Source organism: Giraffa tippelskirchi, chromosome 5 (genome assembly GCF_054371585.1).
Source record: "Giraffa tippelskirchi isolate mGirTip1 chromosome 5, T2T-mGirTip1v1.2.pri, whole genome shotgun sequence".
Taxonomy (NCBI): domain Eukaryota; kingdom Metazoa; phylum Chordata; class Mammalia; order Artiodactyla; family Giraffidae; genus Giraffa; species Giraffa tippelskirchi.
This window is the reverse complement of record NC_137279.1, coordinates 122,460,756-122,485,262: the sequence shown is the minus strand read 5'-3', so window position 1 is coordinate 122,485,262 and position 24,507 is coordinate 122,460,756. Positions and strand designations below refer to the sequence as shown.

Genomic DNA, 24,507 nt, shown 5'->3' with positions numbered 1-24,507 from the left:
ATGTGCTCCTCAGGGGCTTCCCTGGTAGTTCAGATGGTAGAGAATCTGCCTGCAATGCAGGAGACCAGGGTTCAAACCCTGGGTCAGGAAGATCCCTTAGAGAAGGAAATGGCAACCCACTTCAGTATTCTTGCCTGAAGAATGTCATGGCCAGAGGAACTAGCGAGCTACCGTCCGTGGGGTCACAAAGAGTCGGGACACACTGAACAGCTAACACACACACACAATGTGTTCCTCTATTAACAAAAACCACGGCATATGATTCATGTACTTAGAGATGTGTAAGAAGCAACTGAGAAGCTCTGATCCACACATATAGAAGAACTGAAAGTTACAACAGTATATTTTTTGACAATATTCCTAGTATGAATAAAGTTGTCAACAACGATATTTTGGTGACAATACTTGAATTAAAAGTACCAATATACCCTATGTGTAATTTCAAATAGTAAAGTATTCACTTCTTTTGATATCTATCCAGCCTGATTTGAAGCCTCTAATATTACTAATTGAGCACAAACATGAACACAAGCTTCTCTTGATGGGGGTATTTGCTTGAAAAATGGATTGGCTGGAACCCAAGAACATTTACGTAATTAGCACCTTCAATAAAAGTGAAGGAAGAGAGAAACGCTTCCCCATTTCCAAGACATCTGGGCCCAAACTCCAACATATCAACAAAGAATAAACGATATGTCCTCTTGAGTGTGGTGAAGGACATCATATATTAATATTTGTGTCTTGGGTTTTTTTATACAATTTTCTCACTACCTTGTGAGAGTCTTTTCATTGTTTAACCTCTACTCCCAATAAGTTACCTGACATGTAACAGATATTTACTAACAATTACATGAGCCAATGAACGAATGAAACAAAGAAAAGATACAAGTGATAGAACTGGGGCCTTGAGGGAACTTGCTGCTGCTGTGTGTGCTGAAGATAAGACAAAATCCTATTATTTTTTTAAAAAAAAGCAAGAATGCTTAAATGATGCCTTGAATAACCTTTCTCCACATACTTCTTTAACATAAACAAGGAGTTGGCAAAAGGAAAGGGTAATTGGAGGAGAATCCACACGCAGCAATGAATTTTTTCCTCCCACAACAAGATTCATGGAAGGGAAATCTGTAATTTCCCTTCTGATCTAAGTTTAAGCTTCACATTGTGCTAATATTTTCACATCTTTCTCTATTTCTTAACCTTGATGAAAAAGTGTGTTTTAAATAGCATATTTGAAGTGGTTACAGGAAACCGAGTGCTTGTTACTTTGAGAAAACTTTCAAAAATATCTATCCAGGTGTGTCTTCTGAAGTACAGCTCAAAATGGTGCATATCAATCCAAAAGTATTCCTTAAAATTATAAGAAAAATAGATGAGAAAACCACTCAGCTTCTCTAAGATGACAATAAAAACACGTCTGTGTCTGCCCCGTCCAATATGTTGCCATTAGCCTTGGGCACTTACTTGGCTGGTGAGCTCTCATAAGGTGGCTGGTTCAAATTGAGATATTCTATAAGTGGGCTTCTCTGGTGGCTCAGATGGTAAAGACTCCACCTGCAATGCAGGAGACCTGGGTTCGATCCCTGGGTTGAAAAGATTCCCTGGAGTAGGGAATGGCTTACCCACTCCAGTATTCTTGCCTGGAGAATTCTATGGACAGAGGAGCCTGGCAGGCTACAGTCCATGGAGTAACAAACAGTCAGACATGACTGAGCACACCCACACACATATTTCTATTAGGTTCTAGATTCTATTTTTATATTCCCTGGTCCATCATAACTGCAGATGGCTCAGGAGATTCTTGGTTTTCAGAGGAGCCAGAGCAGAAGCAAGATATGCCAGGGTATCATGGATATAGATTTTTAGGCATTTACTTGCTGTGCACATCTGATTGATTCTCTAAGGTAGAAATACAAAATTAAATAAGAGCTTTTAAAAAACTTTTCACCATGTTTCTTTGTCTTTTGGTCTTTAATAGATAAAATGCTCTATAATAAACACTCTACCAAACAACTGAGCATACATTTGTGCACGGATTAAGTAAATACATAGGAAACTCCAGTGTGTTGGATGGATATTTTAATCAACTGTTCTGACATTCGTCACGCTCCTGAATTAGATCCCTCTCTGATGTGTCAATCACATCTGAGGTCTAACCTGCAACAGTCAATTCACCATTCATTATTCCTACAAGGTCTAAGTAAAACAAACAGATCAGAAAGGTATCAACGCATAAAATTTGTACCTTTTTTTCCTACCTTCCTTTCTGAAAGCAATGTTATTATTGTTTCTATAAACATATGCTAATGTATCTAGAACTTCTTTTTTCTTTACTATTAATTTTTGCGAATCAAGTAACCTTTTTATAGACACCATCTACTTAAATGCAGCAAACTCAATAAACTCTTTGAAGTGAACCAGCTTCTCCCATTATAAAGTCTCTCATCTTTGCATTATATAAGTATACCTTTTTCCTGGTATGTTTTTAATCCACTCAATTTCCCTATAAGTGGCTGATATTTGTGGATATTTGCTAGGAAGAGATGGTTTATTCTCTGGTCAAGAACTGGCCTAAGAATATTGCTGCTAGGTATCTTGCTGCTAGATATGTGATATGAATAAAGAGTTTTTAGTATGTTAATGCATTGGCAAAGGCAAAAAATCATAGAAAAGGCTCTTACAGAACACTGCCATCATATATATAGTATATACTTCTACTACAGTAGACCAAGCTTTTGGAAAGTACCTGTTAAATAAACCAGTAATTAAAGATAACAAAGATGAAAAGGAGATGGTGGAATAGTATGAATGTAACTCTTTTAAAATGCTCATGCAAAACTACCTCTGGTGTTATAGTTATGCTATAAATCATTAATGAATGCAACTTTTGATGAAAATTGTAAGATCTTTTGACAGTTCCAAGGTTTTGTCAGTCAAAAACCAAAGAAGAAAAGCAGGAATGAATTTTAATTCCTCTAATGTCTACAACTAGCTTTTTTAACTTATATCAGAGCACATCATGCAAAATGCCAGGCTAGATGAAGCACAAGCTGGAATCAAGATTGCAGGGAGAAATATCAATAATCTCAGTTACAAAGACGACACCACCCTTATGTCAGAAAGCGAAGCAGAAATAAAGAGCCTCTTGACAAAAGTGAAAGAAGAGAGTGAAAAAGCAGTTTAAAACTCAACATTCAAAAAACTAAGATCATGGAATCCAGTCCCATCACTTCATGGCAAATAGATGGGGAAACAATGGAAACAGTGACAGACTATTTTCTTGGGGTCCAAAATCACTGCAGATGGTGCTTGCAGCCATGAAAGGAAAAGACGCTTGCTCCTTGGAAGAAAAGCTATGACCAACCTAGACAGCATATTAAAAAGCAGAGACATTACTTTGCCAACAAAGGTACATCTAGTCAAAACTACGATTTTTCCAGTATTCATGTATGGATGTGAGAGTTGGACTACAAAGAAAGCTGAGAGCCGAAAAATTGATGCTTTTGAACTCTGGTGTTGGAGAAAACTCTTGAGAGTCCTTTGGACTGCAAGGAGATCCAACCAGTGAATCCTAAAGGAAATCAGTCCTAAATATTCATTGGAAGGACTAATGCTGAAGCTGAAACTCCAATACTTTGGCCACCTGATGCAAAGAACTGACTCATTGGAAAAGACCCTGATGCTGGGAAAGATTGAAGGTAGGAGAAGAAGGGGACAACAGAGGATGAGATGGTTGGATGGCATCACCAACTCGATGGACATGAGCTTGAGCAAGCTCCAGGAGATGGCGATGACAGGGAAGCCTAGCATGCTGCAGTCCATGGGGTTGCAAAAAGTCGGACACAACTGAGCGACTAAACTGAACTGAATGTCTACAATGGTTGAATCTCAGCTACAATTCCTGACTCTTTTATTTATCTTTGTATTATCAGATCTTTGCCCAGTTCCTGGCATAGAGAAAAATATTAATATGAATGGCTGCTGAAGAAAGGAAGGAAGAGAGGAAATGAAGAAGGGAGGGAGATAGGAAAAAATGAAAAGAAACTTGGCTTGGTTGAATCACACACTGAATACCTGCCAGCTGAATGAATGATATTCTCTATGACAATGGTAGGATCTGACTGGAACACTTGTGGATCTGACACCATATACCATGCCCTGGCATTAGTGTTTCATCACTCATCCATCCCACACACTCACATAACACGTGTAGCTCCAAATTTACACCTTTGCCAATATGTTAATATGATAAAAACTCTTTATTCATATCACATATCTAGCAGCAAGATAGCTTCCTTTTTATGGTACTATGAGAATCCACAATCCTCACACTTACATTTTTATCATACCTACTTATCTGGGATCCTGCAACAATTGAGAATAACTTGGGAACAGCAGAATTGACAAAAGGAAATATGAAAAGATAGTTAAATACAAATGGATCCCAGATAATACTCTGAGAAGAAACTAACACTCCTTCCCTTTTTTCATTTCCATCTTATTTAGTGTTCTTACAGTTCAGCTCTTTTCTTCTAATTCAAAATACCCATAAATTCTTAAATTTTAATTCTTAATTCAAAAAATATATGTTCTTCTGGTTGTTTAGATCAACTCAGTATTGTCTTGATTCACTCACTGAATATGTTTACATCTTTAAACCCACCTTATCACCCCACTCCAGTACTCTTGCCTGGAAAATCCCATGGACGGAGGAGCCTGGTAGGCTGCAGTCCATGGGGTCGCAAAGAGTCGGACATGACTGAGCGACTTCACTTTCACTTTTCCCTTTCATGCATTGGAGAAGGAAATGGCAACCCACTCCAGTATTCTTGCCTGGAGAATCCCAGGGACGGGGGAGCCTGGTGGGCTGCTGTCTATGGGGTCGCACAGAGTCGGACACGACTGAAGCGACTTAGCAGCAGCAGCATCTTATTTTTGGGCTTCCCTGGTGGTTCAGCTAGTAAAGAATCCGCCTGCAATGTGGGAGACCTGGGTTTGATCCCTGGGTTGGGAAGATCCCCTGGAGAAGGGAAAGGCTATTCACTCCAGTATTCTGGCCTAGAGAATTCCACGGACTGTATAGGCCCTGGGGTCTCAAAGAGTTGGACCCAACTGAACGACTTTCACACACATACACACACATCTTAGTTTATAAGCACCATGTTTTCAATCAGCATTTCAGCTATCTGATGTTCATATGGAATTTTTACATTCTCTAAACCTTTTTTCTCCACTTGTGGTGGGATTATTGTTGCATTTGGACTTGTTTCAATTACACATGAATTATTGCTCTTTCCGATTGTTTCTAACTTTCTTTCTCCTTCTAAAAACTCCCTAAGGCAGTCAATTGGACTAAATGAAAGAAGCATACTCCTTCTTTTCAAAGTTCCCTGGAGCCCCTCAGTACATCCCTTGCATGTCATTGGAGGTAGCAGGAAAAGAATGGATTTTGGAGGCTGGGAGATCTTCTGGTTTCAAATTGCTTAACTGCATGCAAGTAACTTAACATTTTTTGACTCTCAGGTTCTTCTTTCGCAAAAGGGTGACGATACAAAAAGAAAGAACCTTTGTGAAAGCTGAATCACACACCCTCCTCCCAAAATTACCATGTTTCAAAGCACTAGCTTCTCTACAATGAGCATGTGCTATAAGAAGACCAAGAGTCAATGAGGTCAGGTCTCATGGTACACTAATTAGTAGCAGATCCAGGATCCAAGCTCAGATATATCTGATCTAAATCTACCTCAGTAAATATTAGTTCTTTTTCGCTTCCATCCAAATCCGAACATGCCTGTCCTTCATGGAAGCGTCCTGCATTGAGTAACTAAACTGCCACGTTCCCAGAGAAGCCTTCTTGATGTAGTGTGTGTTAGTCGCTCAGTCGCCTCTGACTCTTTGAGACCCCATGGACCACCAGGCTCCTCTGTCCATGGAATTCTACAGGCAAGAATACTAGAGAGGGTAGCCATTTCCTTCTCCAGGGGATCTTCCAAACCGAGGTCACCCACATTGCAGACAGATTCTTTACCCTCTGGGCCACAAGGGAAGCCCCTTCTTTGTAGGGTGAGTTCAAACTGATCATTTTCTTCACTGGTCAACCACAGAAGTTCCCTCGATATTCATTCAGACGTCAAACAGTGGCCAAGTCCCAGGTGCTCTTCTAGTATCAGAGTGAGTTTTTTTTTAAACATTAAGGTTATTTCTGCATGAGCCTGGATCCTTGACGGGATCATGAGCTTCCTGAGGTCAGGAAAGCCCTGCTCATTTATCTTCACACCAGTTGTCCTTTCCTTTACTCTCTACAAAGCACGTTAAAGATCAGAGGTTTAAAACACCAGGGACAGGTCTAATCTAAACTCTGCCACTGTTTTACTGTAAGACTGTGAGAAAATTTAATTTTTCTGAGCCTGGGTTTTATCATCTCTAAATGATTATACAGGATAAGAGGTCATGAGGTTGCTACTGTTGATGTCCCATCATTACTATTTAACACATGAATGCCAGAATCAATGTTCTGCAGGAACAGCTGTAAGGTCTGAAGTCTGGTTCCATACCAAGGCTTTCTGAATTCTGTTGCCTCACATCTGTTGTTTAGACTTGGCTCAGAATCAATTTCTGAGCCTCTGATCACTGCCTGATGGGAAGGGTTCCTGTTCTCCACTTCTAGTGATCCTAATTTGGGCTGCCAAGCCCCACAGCCCCAGATTGTGTGTTTGGGGCCTCATCTCAGCACCCTGTTCTGTCTCCTTGACTCTTCTGGATGTGCCTATTCAGACCAGCCTGCCTTTTCTTACTCAGGATGCCTTCCCCCATGTCATCACCTCTTTGCTTCCCAGCACTGCCTTGCCCTGCCCTACTTCTCAGTGCCCCAGTTCCAGGCTGCCATCCTTTTGGTAAACCTCGATCAGGACAGGTCCCTGATGAATGAGTGACCCTCTATTAGAACTGCCTGCAAGAAGCCTGCCTGCCTACAATCCAAGCTGCCATCCTTGCTTTAGTCATAGCAGTCCTAAATGTACCACCAGCTCCCTCATCCTCTGTTACCAAACCCATGCTGGGCATCAAGGATGCTCTAGACCCCTTTTCTTTTGGGAAAACAAACCAACAAACAAACATTAAAATCCTGTGGTCTTTCGGAACCTCCCACCTCTTTTTACTTATGCCCAGCTTTTCCAGACTTGGCCAGCTTGTATATCGCCAAAGCTTTGGCTTCTGTGTTCTTGACATGCCATTAAGCTGACTGCTTTTACATGCTTCCTTTGTAACATTTAATGTGTTTCCTCTTTACAAATCCCTTTAAATTCTCCCTTCCAGGTGGATGAAGCCAAGACACTAACACACTCACATCATAAAATTTATGCAAATCCAATTAATCCAATCAAAGCTTGTTTGTGTAAAAGCCGGTCTTCTGTGCTCTTTAAAGTCACTTCCCATGAATGGAAATCTTAATTAGATAACTAAATTTAGAAGGATAGAGCATCTTGCAAGAAAAGCAAGCACATTTAATCCTTAATGCCATAAACTGGAAAATCTGAGCTTTACCTACCAAGAATAGTACAGTTCCATTACACATAAATTTCAACCTGTGCTTTTTAAAAGAACTGCATGAGCATGTCCTCACGTTTCTAGAGCAACATGTAGATGCATATTTTTCACTTCACTATACAATTTAAAATGAGAAGACTGAAGACATTTACTACACAGGTGAGCACACCTGTTAAGTAATTTATAAAATGTAAGTTAAAATGACCTCATTATAGAAGCAAAACACAGCGGTAATAACAAAAATATCCTAGCCAATTTTAATTTTAATTGTGCATACTAACACAAGCTTTTGCAGTTGTACAAATTTAGCATTGTCCATGTTGCAAATAATGATTTAATATTATGTAATATATGTGTCTTGAAGGGTTAACTTCTTAGTTAAAATCAGTTACAGAAATAAAGTTACTCTGTAAGACACGCAGATTTAGACGTCACATTTTGCAGATAGATCCAGTGAGCCTAGAGGTTAGACAGTATATCACAGGTTTATCTCTTCAAGTGGATAAGGGAATTTTTACTTCAAACCCTTATTACTGTAATGTACTTTTTACTAAACATCCTTATGTTCTGAACCTAATTACCTTTCTATTCCAGATACTCTGAGTTTCTTCAACAAGAAGGCTTCTCGCGTCTAAAAGACTTTGTTCTTTGCTTGGAACACCCTTGCCTCACTTACCTGACTAGCTAACATCAACTCCTCTCAGAAATATCTTTCATGCCTTCTTCCCTTTCCCTCATCCCAGCTCACTGTCAGTTATCAGGATTAGGATATTCCAACTCTTCACCTGCATGGAACTTGAGTTCCTTGAGAATGGAGAGTCTTTCTTCCATCGTTGAATATGTAGAGCCCCTGACACCACAAAGCCTTGTCCAGGGAAGTCTGGTAAATGTTTCCTAAAGAACAACTGAGGAATGAATTACTAAATACCAGATCATTGTGCTTTAATGTGATTGGGAGTAGGCTATTTTCTTTGTAACCATTCGATTCTTTGGAGAGGAACTAATTTGCACTTGTTTGATATTTCACCCTAATTGGGAAATCCTGAATTTCAATGAAAAGTATCCATAAACAGTAAAATCCGAATTTCATTTTCCTGGTTCCTTCTGAAGTTAATTGAAGTTGTAAGCGATTCTGCCTGCAACAGAGCACTGAATCTTCCTTTACTCATTAATGTCATTCTCTAAAGCACCACTAATTTTTATCACTCTCCGAGGAAAGAAATTCCTCTCAAAAATAGTTCCATGTATTGAGTCAAATGTTTCAACTCTTAATCTATAATTACTAATGAAAATGTACAGAGTATGATTCAGACACCCTGAGTGACAATAAAATCTTTACTCATCTCATTTAGAAACCCTGCTAGCGATGATCTGAATCCTACTTGAGAACATCAAAAAAGTTTTCTAATTTACCAAACATGCAAACTTCACATGTGAAATGTATTGGTGGTTTAATTTACCAAATAGAATGGAAGATGATATGCTCTTTAAATCAACCAATTTGTTTTGAGAAACATAAAGTACTGAAAATAGATAAAATATCACATTTGATGAAAAAAGAGCACATGCTACATAAATGCTTATATGTGTGGTGTTAGTCATGTCTGACTTTTTGAGACCCCATGGACTGTATAGCCCATGAGGCTCCTCTGTCCATGGAATTCTCCAGGCAAGAATAGAGTGGGTACCCATTCCCTTCTTCCCTGGTCGGGATCTTCCTGACCCAGGGATTGAACCGGGGTCTCCTGCACTGCAGATAGATTCTTTACCATCTGACCCACGAGGGAAGCCCACATAAACGCTTAAATAGTGACGATTCAAAGTAATAAAAGTTAAATTGTGCCTTGAACAATTAAGGACATGGGGGGAAAGACACAGTGGTTACAGAGGCAAAATCTGATGATGTTAAAGATTTTCACAACAAATGATAGATGTTTGAAATATTCTCCACACGAAGTAAATAAGATTTATTTTGAACTACATTCTATATGTGTGTGTGCTTGGTCACTCAGTCACGTCCAACTCTTTGTGGCCCCATGGACTACACAGCGCACCAAGCTCCTCTGTCCACAGAATTTCCCAGGCAAGAATACTGGAGTGGAGTGCCACTTTCTACTCCAGGGGATATTCCTGACCCAGTGATTGAACTCGTGTTTCTTAGGCCTCCTGCACTGGCAGGTGGATTCTTTACCACTAGGGCAACCTCTTTGAAAGCATGAAAAAATTGAGTGCACATGGGGAAATATTTGAAATTAGAGATGACTGGCAAATAAAGTTAAATCTTAAAGATGGGTTTTAGAAAAATAATTTGGACTTTACGGTTTAAGTATCTATGAATGGGTACCCCAAATAATTTTAATTTATACTTCTCTAATTCTCTTCTCTTAAAACACACAAATCATTACTTATACCTACTATTTGAAAGGCATTATATTGGGCATTATGTGGTGAACAAGAGTCAAAGATATACAAGACATATTTGCTCTTCTATAAGAATTTACAATCTTTTGATGGCCATAATATTTGCATGCAATTAACCATAATGCATAGACATGTAGTATACTACATTGTATAAGCTACCTACAGCTGGAAAGATTTTATTAGTCATTTGATTCCAAGAGGGCAAATCTGATCATAAGGAGTTTCGTGGAGTTCTGTCTTAAAGATTGAACTCCTAGATTAGACTCAGAGATAAAGTGCCACAATCTCTTAGCAATGTTTGCCGTGGTCATGGGAGGAGCAGTGTACATTGTCATACAGTGTTTTTGCCTACTTGGTGAAAAATTTAACCTACTTCCTTTATAGATAACATAACTGACAACACAATGACTTTATACTGATCCCAAGGTGAAAGCATTAAGGAAAAATCAGTACGAAAAATTTCTGCTCTATTTGCCAGGAGTGAAAGTACATCTGAAATATACTATTTGGTACTGGCGCCATGCTTTAAAAATACAGAACATCTGAGAAAAGTCAGATGTGAGTGGCCAGAATGGTTGAATGGACTCAAATTCATACTGTGTCAAGCTGAAGATCATAAATCTCAAGAAGAGTCAGAGAACTGAAAGGTAACTTCATACACTGGGCTTCCCTGGTGGCTCAGACTGTAAAGAATCTGCCTTCAATGCAGGAGAACCAGGTTTGATTCCTAGGCTGGGAAGATCCCCTGGAGAAGGAAATGGCAACCCACTCCAGTAATCTTGCCTGGATTCCACGAACAGAGGGGACTGGTGGGCTACAGTCCGTGGGGTTGCAAAGAGTTGGACACGACTGAGCAACTAACACTTTCACTGGGAAACCATCTAGGTTGTTCCACATGGCTTCAGAAGGTGAGAGACCACTAACCAGAAGACAAGGAGACAGACTTTCACTGCTAAGGTAGCATGTCCTAACAGTCAGACTTGTTTCATGCACAGAAAGGGCTTCTCTGGGAGCCATGAGTCAGTTTTCTGCCCTGAGTGGAGTTAAAAATCAGTTATCTAATGTTACAGTGGCCAAAAAGCTACATGGCTTTCTCAAGGTCTCAAAAGTAGCAAGTAGCAGAGCAAGGAAGACAACTCGGGTCACTTGCCAGTCAGATCAATGAGTCACTGATCCTTTTATTTATTTATTTTAATTTCAGATCCATGAAACCTGCATACACAACATTTATTAACAATTCTCTGCATTCACTAGTTCCATAAAATAGTACGTTATGACTACTGTTCCTTTTGTCTTGCTTTCTCTCCACCTCCCCACTCCACACCTGCAATTACTCCTGTTTTATGTGAGTATATAAGGGGAAAGAGTTATTTAAAAAGGAGTTTATAGAAAAGATTACCATTGATTAGATGCATCAAGAGAAGTGTTAGGAAAAAGATGGGATTGGGGCTGCCCAAATTAAAGAATAGAGATTATTTAAATAGATGGAAACCAAGAGCAGGGGGAATTACATAAAGCACACAGAGCAGAAAACTGCACTTTCTTCGGTCACTGCTGTTTCACAGGAAACAGCACCACAGGACTGCACCAAGATTCAAGAGTATTTCTAAGTTCCTCCAAAACAAAAAAAGGATTCAAAATACATAAATATATAAATGTCTATCTTTTTCCCTGAAATATATCACTGAATAGTTCTTCCATGACTCTAACTAGTTGCCAAACTTATGCCAAACTAGTATGCTAAATGTAATAACTGTGCCGTGAGTGCAGTTGTTCAGTTATATAGTGTGACAACTATATTGTGCTATGTTAAAATCATATTATAAGAATTTAAGATCTGTGTATCAAAAATGGGTAGTTTTTTGTTATATCCATTTGCAAGTTTCAAATGTTGTTTTACTTTTTGTCTGAAAAGATTTGATGTCAGCAAAATAGAACCAAATGATTTTGGTTAAATTAAATGCTTTTTTCCTAACCTGCTACTACCTCTTCACTATCACAGATTAAGTGTTAACTGTAAATACAATATTCAATCAACAGTATAAATTCATAAAAAAGAAGCTATCACAATAATCACATATTATTCATCTCTATCTTCTAACTATTAAAAGTACTGCTATGCAGAACGATTTGTTGTAGGCAGTCATAACCCCTCCCAGAAGTGACAAAAAATTTGGTCCTGAGGAGGAGAACCATCTCTGTGTTAAAAGTGCATATGCAGATACATCACTTCCTTGCTGTGGGGTCATGAGCTAGTTGATTAATCTTCCTGAGCCTCAGTGTTCTCATCTGTAAACTGGGATAACAATAATGCCTATCCCTAATATTGTGAGGATTAAATTAGTTAATATGTGTAAAGTACTTACAAAGATTGATGTACACCAAGTGCCTGTATATGTCCAGCTATCGGTGTAGTTTCTCACTAGCTGCATGGCCTTGGGCAAGTCATTTAATCTCTATGGCCATTCATTTGGAAATTAGGAGATGAAACTAAATGATCTCTAAGGCCTCTTTCATGATGAAAAAGTTCCAGCTACAAAGAAGCATAATCTCTCTCACAATGGGTTCACAAATCTTTTCCAAAAATGGAGTGGCAGAAAAAGCCTGTCAGTGTGGCTTGAATAAAGTGTCTACTGGATTCCTCTATCTGTATTCTAGACTGAGCCCCAGGAAAAAGGAAAAGGGGACCCCAAGGAACCATGTGATGGAGCCAGTGAGAAGAAGAAACAGAAGTCTCTTTGTGAGAGACCAAAAGGGTTGTCACGTAGTTTTGACTAAGTCTCTTCATTCATTTGAGTAACTCAGCAAAGCCCACGCTGGAAAGGCACGTGTGAAGGAAGAGGTCATTGCCACCAACCCGAAGATAGTGGTTTGTTTTTCAACTGGAAATGTCAGGAGCTCATTTTAAATTACAAGATGAGGCCCCAGGTGCACTGCCTTTATCCAAGCCTGCTCAATTTTGATGTTTGGGAGAACATGGCATTCTGCTTTGATGAGATCTCTGGAAATACAGGATATTTCTCAGTGTCAAGAGCACTTCCGTGCAACCCAGTGTGAGAAAAAGCTAAATCTGAAGTCTCGATTAAAAACCTTGATAGGAAAGTACAGTTTCTGCCGGCACTGCTGAGAGCACCCTTAAAAAAGGGATCATTATGCTCGAAATGCAATACACAATTTCCGCAACATAGAAGTTCTGGTTGTATCAACACATGTCCTTAGAGAGGAAATGCCATAAGTTACTTTGGTAACTGTATCAGGACTACATTTGTCTTTAGGTGCCCCATGATTTCATGAGCCTTTTATTTCCTGAGATTGTTTTGAGAGATTTAGAGAAGGGGGAAATTAGCTTTAATCCTGTTTTTGGAATTTGGAGCAAGTCAAGCAATCTCTATAAGCCTTGTTTTCAAGGTAAGCTACCCATGGAAAGTACTCAACAAATGTTTGCTCAGGGAAAGAAGGAAAGAGGAGGGAGGGAAGAAGGAAATCCCAATAGTCACAAGAGTTTTATCAGAAAAGTCACACACCAAAGAGACTGCCATAAATCTTTTTGCCATCATATGTTAATTAACAGGGGTTCTCAGGTGGCACTAATGGTAAAGAACCTGACTGCCAAAGCAGGAGGCATAAGAGACACAGGTTTGATCCCTGGGTTGGGAAGATCCCCTGGAGGAGGGCATGGCAACCCACTCAAATATTCTTACCTATAGAATCCCATGGACAGAGGCTATAGTCCATAGGGTTGCAAAAAGTCGGACAGAACTGAAGCAACTTGGCACGCATGCATATTAATTAACAACTAAAGTAGCATTGTTGATAAAAAAAATATATATATTTTAATTGATCAAAGTAGAGACTTTTAGTTAGCATGATAAATGCTAAAAAAGGACTCTTACTTGGTGAAATTCAAACTATGCAGATTGACTAAAATAGTTTGGAAATACTTTCTATCCTTGAACAAACAAGGTATAAAACTCCTGCAAGGCCTGTAACCCATAGCCCCCTGACTTGTTCTCAATGCACAAGAGTATTTCTGCTTGAAGTGTGTCAATCGGGAGACACAGAATCATACCTTGACTATGCTTCTTTTCTATATATCTTTCATATAAGGTTTATACACTTAAAGTACCTCAAAGGACAGAGAACTGCCAGTTTATAAAACTTACAGAACAGAGTGTATGGACTATTTTGCCTATTTTAATGAATGGTTATCAAGTGTGTGGTCAGCAGAATTTGGTTATTATAACCTCATTATCACAAACTTCAGTTAGTCCCTGGATAATTTATCTACCCAAAAATAACCAAAGAGCTGGGCATGATGAGTCAGATTATAAAACTCTGACTTTGAGATTCTCAAAGCTAGTGATTGATGGAAACATGAATAAAAATAAATACAACATAAAGCACGATATAAGATTTTTTTAATGCCATAATGTGCTAAAGAGGTGGCACAGGTGTAAAGAACCCACCTGCCAATGCAGGAGACTTAAGAGATGTGGATTCGATCCCTGGGTCAGGAAGATACCCTGGAGAAGGGCATGGCAACCCACTGCAGTATTCTTGCTTGGAAAATCCCATGGACAGAGGAGTTTGGTGGGCTAAAGTACACAGGGTTGCAAAGCGTTGGACACAACTGAAGTAACTTAGCACACACGCACGTGCTAAAGACATGAAGGAATCATAGTGGTGAATGCAGCTATCTCATCTAAGGAAAAACATCTGCCCACAGGAGTTGGTGCCTGGTCTGAAAGGATACAGAAGAATGTTCCAGAAATTTTCTTTTCTTAGGAGAAGGGTGGGGGAGCACTATAAATGTTAGAAGCAAGGGAGATAATGAATTCATACAAGAAATTATAAATTTATTAAATACCACACACACACACAGTTCCATTCACACATGTTCTCTCAGTGAGAAAAGTCCACCAAAAGACTGTCTTTAAAGTTTCAAATGCACCTGATCTGGAAAAAAAATCTCAAGATTCTGTTTTCACCAAAAAAAAAAAAGGTGATTTTCCTGACAGTGATTCTCAAACTACATCTGTCATAATAAGACTAAAAAAGTAACTAGCCTGCTGGGTGAAAACTGGCATTCTCAGAAACAGTTTAAATATTACTGAATATAGAACTCCATTTCACATGTTATATTCAGATAAAATATCTCCCATGAAAATGATATTCCTATGATTTTCCAAAGGCTGCTAAAAAGATCTTCCTAACTATAGGTTAAGATCTCTGACCTCAGAACTTGCCTCCTCCATCTACCTACATAGAACGTTGAGCTGGGAAAAGCAAGTTCTATTGGCTATTCCAGGTGGCTCAGTGGTAAAGAAATTTGCCTGCCAAGGCAGGAGACACGAAAGACACAAGTTTGATCCTTGGGTCGGGAAGATCCCCTAGAGTAGGAAATGGCAACCTACTCCAGTTTTTCTGCCTGGAAACTTCCATGGACAGAGGAAGCTGGCAGGCTATACAGTTCATGGGGTTCCAAAGAGTTGGACACAACTGAACACGCACAGCATGGCCACTGGCTATTCCACTGGTCTTAGAAACCAATGAAGTTTTATCTTTGAACACAGATTTTAAATTCCCCTTTTCATGCCTGGTTGTAAGTGAGCTTATACATTTACAAGCATAAGGTTACTGTAAAGTTCACAGTGATATATAATCAAGATGCTTTAACTCTCCCCTGTCTTCTAGGAGTGACACCATTTATGCTGTGAATCAAATTGGTGGGCAATGGTAGGGAGCCAAGAGAGAACAGGAATTGAAGTAATTGATTCAGATCCCAGTGGAGCAAACTGCTTACACTCCTTAGATGTGTTACCACACATAGTACCTAAAAGAGTTATCATGAAGAGTTAATGATTTACCACTTCCATTCAACAGAAATGATTAAGGGTGACCTCCTTTTGCCATGTACTACCAATAGATGTCATTGGCATTTATGTTAAAAGAGCAGCTATCACTTACTGAGCATTTCATGCATGTTTATACTTAACTCTTAAAAGGTATGGGAAGTATCATCATTTCAGTCTCACAGACAAAAAAGTTGAGGATAAGAGATATAATTTCACGCACAGTGTCGGAACTGTTGAAGGGCAGTGAATATGCCTCCCTTGTTATACGTGCCAAGTTGTAACATTGTGCCTAGCACACAGTAGATGCATTGTCATCATTCCAAACATAAATAATGACTTTTGGGCACAGTTCTAATTTAAAAATTAATATGATACAATGCATACTTAACAGATGGTATCAACACTGCTCCCTGGAAACATTATTTCTTTCAAATTACACAAACGAATGAGATGACTCTTATAATAATCTTGAAAATAAGAGCTCATTGAAATATTTTGAAAGACAGCATTGGGTATTAGAGTTATGTGCTATAATAATTAGGCCATTTCATACTGTTGGCTTTTTATTTTTGCTATTCTCTCTACAAGAAAATAAGAAAAGAAGTACAAAAACCTCATTCATTTTTCTACTCCACAGAGTAAGTGTATTGGGCTGGCAAAGCCATGCTATAAGCAATATAACCATCTCCAATGACCAAGCAGCTAAATAACCCATGTAATCTGCTCATGTTATGTTTTCCTTATATGCATGCAGTGATTTATTGTCTCTAACATGCATTTACATCCATTTGATCCTCAAAACTCGCTCGGAAAGACAGAAAAGGTGAGCAAGAATAAGTCAACATTTTTTCAGATAAGGTAACTGCTGCAGAGAAGCCACAGGGATAATGAGTGACAGAGGATAGAGGGGTTGAGGGAGAAGGGAAGAAGAGAAGGAAGGGGGGGGAGAAGAGGCAGAGGGAAAGGAGAGGAAAAGGAAAAGCTAGCTGGTTTTCAGATTCCTGACCCCCATAACAATCTCTTAATCAGTATGCAAAGGGAAGGGGATAAATGAAAAAAAGAGACTATCCAAGGAATGCAGGGAGGGAGAAGGGAAAGAGGGAGGATGAATATGAATGAATGAATATGAATGAGAATATCTAAGTAAAGAAAGGCCCTCAGAGACATGAGGAGGAGTTTAAACAGAGTCATAAATCCTCAAAGTGTAGTTCTTAACTTTTAGGAATCGTGGGCATTTCTGACAATCTGATAAAGCCACGAGGCTCTTACTAGAAAAATGCATACATACATCCACACACATATGGGCACACATGCATACATATGGTGTTTTATACCACAATTTCAGTGTGTTCACTACTCCCCCCAAATCTAGTGTTAGGGTCCATTTTAAGAAACATGTCTTAGATGCAGAGGACGCCTCAGCTCTCCGTGCACCGCTGTTTGCAGATCTAGAACCAGAGGGTTGCACAGAAAAGCAGGTACCCGCAGCCCCATACCCATGTGTGCCACAGAGATAAGAAAGGTGGCTGCAGATCAGAACAGAAACATCTTTGAATCCGTCCTGTTGCCACCCACCTTTCCAGGACATTTCAAGCTTAATAGGAAACAAATCAATTTCCTACACTACACATTGAAACCATTATCTACTCTGGAACACAAAGTTTCCCATCAAATCAGAAAAAAAAAAAAAAGAAAAGAAACTGAAGATAAAAGGTTTGAGAAAAATTTGACCCTTTCAGTATGGAATCCCTATGACTATCTTTAAAGATTTGTTTGACATGTAAGGAAAAAGGCACATTACAAAATAACTAAATTCACAGGCTTTGACCATTCTGGCACTGTCATTGTAGGACTTTGGACTGATCATCTCACCTTTTTACATCCAAATCTCCTTCCTAAGTTTACTGCGAAGATTAATTATATTAATGGATTGAAAAAATTTAATACAAGTCTGACATCTAATCTCAGTAAACATTTCCTTTCTCATTAAAAAGTGGGCTTAATGATAGTGTATATGTTTAAAGAAAGTATTATGTTACTATGGTGAGCATTAAACAAAGGAACACATTAAATTTATGTTACACAGTGTCTGGTGCATAGGAAATATTAGCTAGTGTTAGCCTGCTGAAGAAATGAAGGAGTTGTCAAAGGCAGAAATCACTGACTGGATTGGAAGAACAGAGGTTCTGATTGAACTTTACAATTTTTGCTATTCAGGCTCCCCAATTTTGTGGGTGATGGATAGAACTAGGTGGCTTCTGTCCACCTGGAATATTTTATCAGCCCTGGAGCCCCTAACAAAGGTATTTTGCTAGGCACCTTAAATAGGTTGCCTTGATTAATTATCCCCAAACCTTGGGAGGACTAATGGTAGCTAACACATATACAGCTGGGCACTAATCTGATATTTACATACGTTAACCAATTTCATACTCATAGGATCTCCATTTTACAGAAGAAACAGGCATAGAAAGACAGGCTCAAGTTCACATAGCCGGAAAGTGGTAAATCTGGGCTTGCAATCTGACCCCAGAGATGTGATCTGAACCTCTACAGACACTGTCTCTCAGGAAGCATATTTTTTAATCCTCGGTTTATGAATAAGTAAATTTCCCAAGTTCACATGGATAGTGAGAAAAAGCAGGACAAGAATTCAGACCTAACACCAATATCTGTGCTTTTTCTCCTGCCCACACCACAGAAGTATAGTGTATTCTGGGAGTGGAGATGGGCAGAGTTGGGAGTGGGCACCCAAGACAAGATTCAAGGAAGGAGAGGTCTGTGGAGAAGCTTCAAGTATTTAACAAGATGGAGCTCTGGATATGAGATATCTTTCTATCACCATCTACTTCCACCACACTTAGAAATGCAACCCCTTGGGATAGCAGCAGCAGCAGGTCCATGCCTCGGTCTCAGAGCCAAGGGAGCTTCCTGAGGATGCAGGCATAAAGCATCAGAAATGTTCCCTCACCCTCAAACGTGACCAGCTCAGTGTTGTTTTTCTAGTCTTCATTCTGGCTCTATGAAGAGGGATGGTTTAGCTTTGTCTCCTTCAGGGGCTAGTGTAGTGGCCACTGTATCCAAATGTAGAGAGCAGAAACCATTTCATCACCAGGTCTTTTAATCAACGAAAAACACAGGTCCCTTATTAAATTTACATCTGTAAATCCTGGAGGTGGTGCTTTGGTAAATGCCATACAGATCAAACTGAATAATACCTGTTTTAAAAGAGTTTGTAAACCACGTTATCTTCGTAAATGAGTCAAATTACAGGTGTTTCCTGAAAGCACAATTAAAATAATAATATTTCACCACACAAAATAGACCTGGGGATAAAGAGCCTAAAATTATCTTACATGGATATTTAATAACAGAAGAGCCCTACACTACGGTCCCCAATATGTCCTAAAACACCACCCATCACACAAGTCCCTACTCAGTTCCCAACAAATTGAGAAAAACTCAGTCCAACATTCCAGGACTCAGTGCTGAGACCCTAGTCTTCCTCTTCAGCCACAGATCCCCGTGTCCCCCACACACCACTTTAGAAACAAGACCGACCACTCCCTGTTTCACAAGTACCAGCTGCATTCTCTCTACCAAGCACGTAGCTCATGTTCATACAGCTGCTTCTGTGATGTCCTGACTCAAACTCCATTTCAGCCCTCCTTCAAATCACATCCCCAAAGCCACCATTTGCTTCAAGAACCCTTTCTCCCCCTCTTCAATTAAAAATGATCTTGTCCTCTTTGAACCACCAGGGGTCTTTGTGGTACATATGTATGTGTGTGTGTGTATACACATACATATATGTGCATATGACACTTCTATTATGGTGATTTATGACTTTTGGCATGGTTATCTACTTTCCCAACTTAGTGTGTAAACCCTTTAGGATCAGTGACCACAGTTTACTTCTGAAATTGCCTTTTTTATAACCACTACTCTGGCTAATAGAGTGCATGAAACACAGGAATTCAATAAGCATTTACTGAATTACTGTTTTGTTAATAATGTTAATTATAGAGTGATCCTCTATGGATTATCAACTATGAGCCAAGAATGATATTTACATATTATACCCCATTTAATATTCAAAATCCTGTGACTTAGAAAATCAAGAGTTAAGGAGCTATAAATTAGTTGTTACATAGTAATCAAGGTTACACAGCAAGTAGAATCCCTAACTCTTAACGTAACAGCAGAATGCGCTTTGAATCTGTCAGACTCCAAACAGGTACCCCAAGTCAACACTATATATAAGTGACAAAATGTAAAGAATATATTGCTTTTCAATTTTAGATAGATAAATTTGGCAAATTTGAAACCAAACCACTGATTGTGGTAGTGAGGAGAACTACTTTCCAAAATTAGTTTTAAGATTAGAAATGAGTTTGAAGGTTAAAAAAATATATATATATTATATAGAATCTTTATCACTACAGTCCAAGAAATGTAGAAGATGGGGAAAGAGACCATTTGAGGCATTTGTTTAGAAGAATGATTTACGAGTAAGCTGAATTTGAATATTTAATGGAAAAGGCACAGGTTTGACATAGTAGGGTTAAAATTCTGGATGTAATGTCTTTAGGCTTGGTCCTTGGCAAGTTAATTAACCTTTCTAAATCTCAGTTTTCCCAAAGGTTAGTTGACAATAATAACAGCTTTCATGGGTAATTCAAGTATTAAGATAGGTATAGGGAATGTAAGGGCTTCCCAGGTGGTGCTAGTGGTAAAGAACCCGCCTGCAAATGCAGAAGACATTAACAGATGCGGGTTTGATCCCTGGGTCCAGAAGATGCCCTGGAGGAGCGCATGGCAATCCACTCCAGTATTCTTGCCTGGAGAACCCCATGGAGAGAGGAGCCTGGCGGGCTACAGTCCACAGGGTCGCAGAGTCGGACACGACTGAAGAGACTTCGCACGCACGCACAGAGAATAAAATCCAACAAATGACAGGTATTGCTAATACTATTATTAATAATATTGTTTTCATGAAAAGAGACTGGGCTAAGTCAGTGTTCTTGAGAGGAATGGAAAGGCAGGGCTGCCATCACCGTTCCCAACCACTCACACTGTGAGAGGGTACTATTGGGAAGAGCAGAAGAGGAAACAAAAGCCAGCAGCACAGCTAGCCTCAAAACCCAACACCTCCTTCTCTGCACACTGGCTCCCAAATTCTCTCTCTTGTAACTAAAGAACCGAAAATCAAAACATGGAAATCAAGTTGGATCATTCCTTTTAAAATCTCGTGAGTATATTCTAGATCCTCACCCTGGCAGCCTTTCTTAGCTTTTTTCAGAGAAAGTGTTCTCTGTACTAGGACAAGCAGTATGGCATTTGGCATTAGCTCGCAGAGCCATCAAACACCCCACCCACCATTTTCATTTTCAGGTGCTTCTAGTTTATTATCTGACCCTTGGGGGCCTCAAATGTTAATCGAATATATCTCCTGGAAGGGCTGCTCTGAGAAGTATATGTGGCCCTGACTATTCAGTGCCCAGCACAAAGTAGGCACTCAATAATGACTAATGAATTCCCTTTCCCCTTAGTAGTTCCCCCTAAGTGGAGAATAATCAAGTTCTTTGTGCAAATATGTTAGCATCTCTAAATGGCACCTGTCAACGGAGATGGATACTTGGATCTGAAAAGTGCTATCTCATTTAAATGAGACACAGAATGGTAATTACCAAGGGACAAGTTATAGACATTACTGATTATGGTTGTAACCAAACCAGTGTCCTGAAAGTGACAGGCTTTTTTCTTTAACAAAAAAAACAAACAAAAAAAATTCTTGAAAAATCCCTGAGCTATTTAGTCTCTTGAAAAACATGTGCCTTGGAAACCAAACATCTGCAGAAAGCAAAAGGGCCTGAGAATCACCAATTAATTTTTTCTCTTACAGCTTCTCAAATAGAGGAGAGAAAACAAACATGACACCATATTTGGACTTTCTGGCATAGTTTAGCAAATTACAATGGGAAAAAACAAACACTTTCTGGTGCAAGGTCTAACACTTTTCAAACCAGTAAACTTGAGCTGGATTTGAAGTCAACTATCACAGTACCTATGATAAAGTTACTTTAAAGTTAGTTTCTTGGCTTGTTTATGGAATTCCATTATGGGTGGGAACTTATCATTATTTTGTAAAGTATTGACTCATTTCCCCTGAAATCAAAGAAACCACGAATATCCAAACCTTAGATAAAAGAGATGTTCTTAACATTCATTACTGCAATTCAACCACTGAAAAAAAAGTACCTTTTCTTTCCCTCTTCATTTGTTATCTGTTGCGAGAGAAGGGAAGAAGCTACCACAGGAAGGGAACCTCCAACATTTTGACAATATTAAAGGAATCATATATTGTCTTCTGAAAAAACACCAATTCTCCTACCGGTAACTTTGCACCACACATTCACATAAGAAATCATTAAATGATTATTAGCTTAATAATTACATATGTATATGTGTGTGTATATATATGTATGTGTGTGCACGCGTGTCCGTAGACACACACACACACACACACACACACACACACACACACACACAGTTCATAAATCCAAGAGACATTCTCAGAGAGGCTCTAGGAGAAAAGGACTTAAGCTGCCCAGGGAGTGGAACAGCCTTTAAATAAATCTTGTAATTTAAGCACAGCTCCCGCTTTTCAGCAAGAACTGCTTCTGGAGCTCTTCATTTAAGAGTTCTCATATTCTTTTTTAGGTATCTGTTCCCTGGTCAGCCTAGTGCCACTGGCACTGCCTTTCGAGAAAGAAAACAGGCGGTAAACCGAACATATGCGCCCCGACCCTGGAAGCAGGAGTCCCTTCCACAGCCCAGCGATTGATCCCCGTCTCCCTCTCGCCGGCCCCGCTGCCGCTCGCCTTCCAGTCGCTAGGTGAGAGGCGGCGGCCAGCAGAGCAAGGCCACAGAGTAGATGAACTCAAGATTCAACCTGATAACTTACCTCCTCCCCAGCCCCGACTCCCATCCATCACCTCCTACAACCCCCTTCCTTCCCATCCCTCTTCGTGACACCCTAGGGTGCAGTCACCGCGGAAGTGCGGGGAGGCAGGGGCGGCAGCCGCGGAGAGCTGGGGGCTTCCTTCGCACCCACCCCCGAGGCGCCCTAAAAGACTGTCCTCTGGGGAAGGGGCTGCAGGCAACTTGGAGGAACTTAGAAGGCAGAGGCTGAGGCGCCCGGACCTCGGCGGGGCCTCAACCCAGAAGGCGAGGGGCGGAAAAACGGTGTCGGGGCGAGGGCGAGTGCCCCCGGGCTTACCACGAGCACGGGGACCCCGGCGGCCAGAGAGTAGAGGAGCACGGGGGGCACGGCGCTGCTGTCCTCCGGGCCCGGGTAGGGCTTGCGGTAGGCGCTGTCGTGGCAGAAGAAGCCCTGCACGTTCACGGTGAACGTGTCCGTGTACTCGAAGTAGTACGCCAGCATCACCGTCCCTGCCATGATCACCATCTGGAAATAGAGCATGCTGCTGGTGAGCGCCGCGGGCCGCAGGGGCATGCACGCCCCCCGGGCCGGGCCGAGCCGAGCGGGCGGCGGACGGACCCCCTCCCGGGTCCGCCGAGACAGCCACCCGGGGGCGCGGCGGCGGGGGCGGCAGGAGGACGAGGCGCGGGAGGCGGGATGGAGCTGCCGGAGGAAGAGGCGGAGGCAGGTCCGGGTTTCAAGGCGCCGGCGGGCTGCGGAGGAGGCGGCTACCCCCCGGACGAACCCCCGCTCCCCTCCCCGCCCCCTGCCCGCCGCAAGCGCCGCCCGCCCGGGCGCGGGGTCGCGCGGGAGGGCGGGGAGTCCCGGGCGGCCGGCAGCGGCCAGGCAGGAGACGGTTCGCGATGCAGCCGCGCCGGACCGAAGCCCCGGGCCCGCCCGGCGGAGGGGCGGACCAGGCGGCGGCGGCTGGGACAGCGGCACCTGTACCCCTCGGAGGGCAGACGCAGTGGAGCTGGAGAAGCTCCTCGCCGGGGTAAAAACCCAAAAGGGGGGGGAGGGGAAACAGCAGAGAAGGAGCTTCTAGAAACTCCCTTCTGAAGCAGCAGCTGGACTGTTTAGGAAACCCGCACAACGCCTGGGAAAACCGTGCGTGGATGCGTCTTCGGGGGGCAGCCCCGCGAAGCGCAAAGTCCCGGTGCCGCGCAGCGACTTTCAGCCGGCGCTCTCTGGTATTCCTTAACCCCGCTCAGGACACACGCCCGGCGCTGGTTTCTAGGCGCAGAGAGAAGCATCATCTCAGAGGATTTTAGATTCGGAGTTTCTCTGCCTCCTCCTCCAGTTTCCTAGGGCTTTGAACGTAAAAACAGAAATCGGAGCTCCGGAGTTCCGGAAGCATCATCTCTTGTACAACGGCCCCTTCCTCGCTCACGTATTCTCCTCTGGCTTATCATCTCAGTTTCCCTTTATTAGATGCCTGTGAGACGAGGCATTGCAAATTCCTAGGACCCAGCGGGGGCAGCCACTAGGGAAGGAAAAACGGACCGTTTGCCTCACCTCGCTATTCCCTGAGTTCCCCGGTATTGCTGCAATTCCCCAGGGGTCAAGTGAAAGGATCGGGAGACAAAAGAGGGTTCACACCACAGGCATACAGAGCCCTCCAATACACTGGCCATGCACGCGTGTGCGTGGGTATGTAAGTAGAGTGCAACTGCATGTATGTAAAGAGCCCGTTCGTGTGCT

At 41.2% G+C, this 24,507-nt stretch overlaps 1 protein-coding gene across 1 annotated transcript in view; it reads right to left on the bottom strand.

Moving 5' to 3' along the window:
* The window catches only part of PLPPR5 (phospholipid phosphatase related 5), a 119,471-nt gene extending 95,831 nt beyond the window's left edge, over nt 1-23,640 (bottom strand). Inside the window, exon 1 of the mRNA XM_081486528.1 lies at nt 23,104-23,640. Coding sequence (XP_081342654.1) covers nt 23,104-23,340 — 237 coding nt within the window. The 5' untranslated portion in view covers nt 23,341-23,640. The remainder of the gene's footprint in view (nt 1-23,103) is intronic.
* Nucleotides 23,641-24,507: the final 867 nt, after the last annotated feature.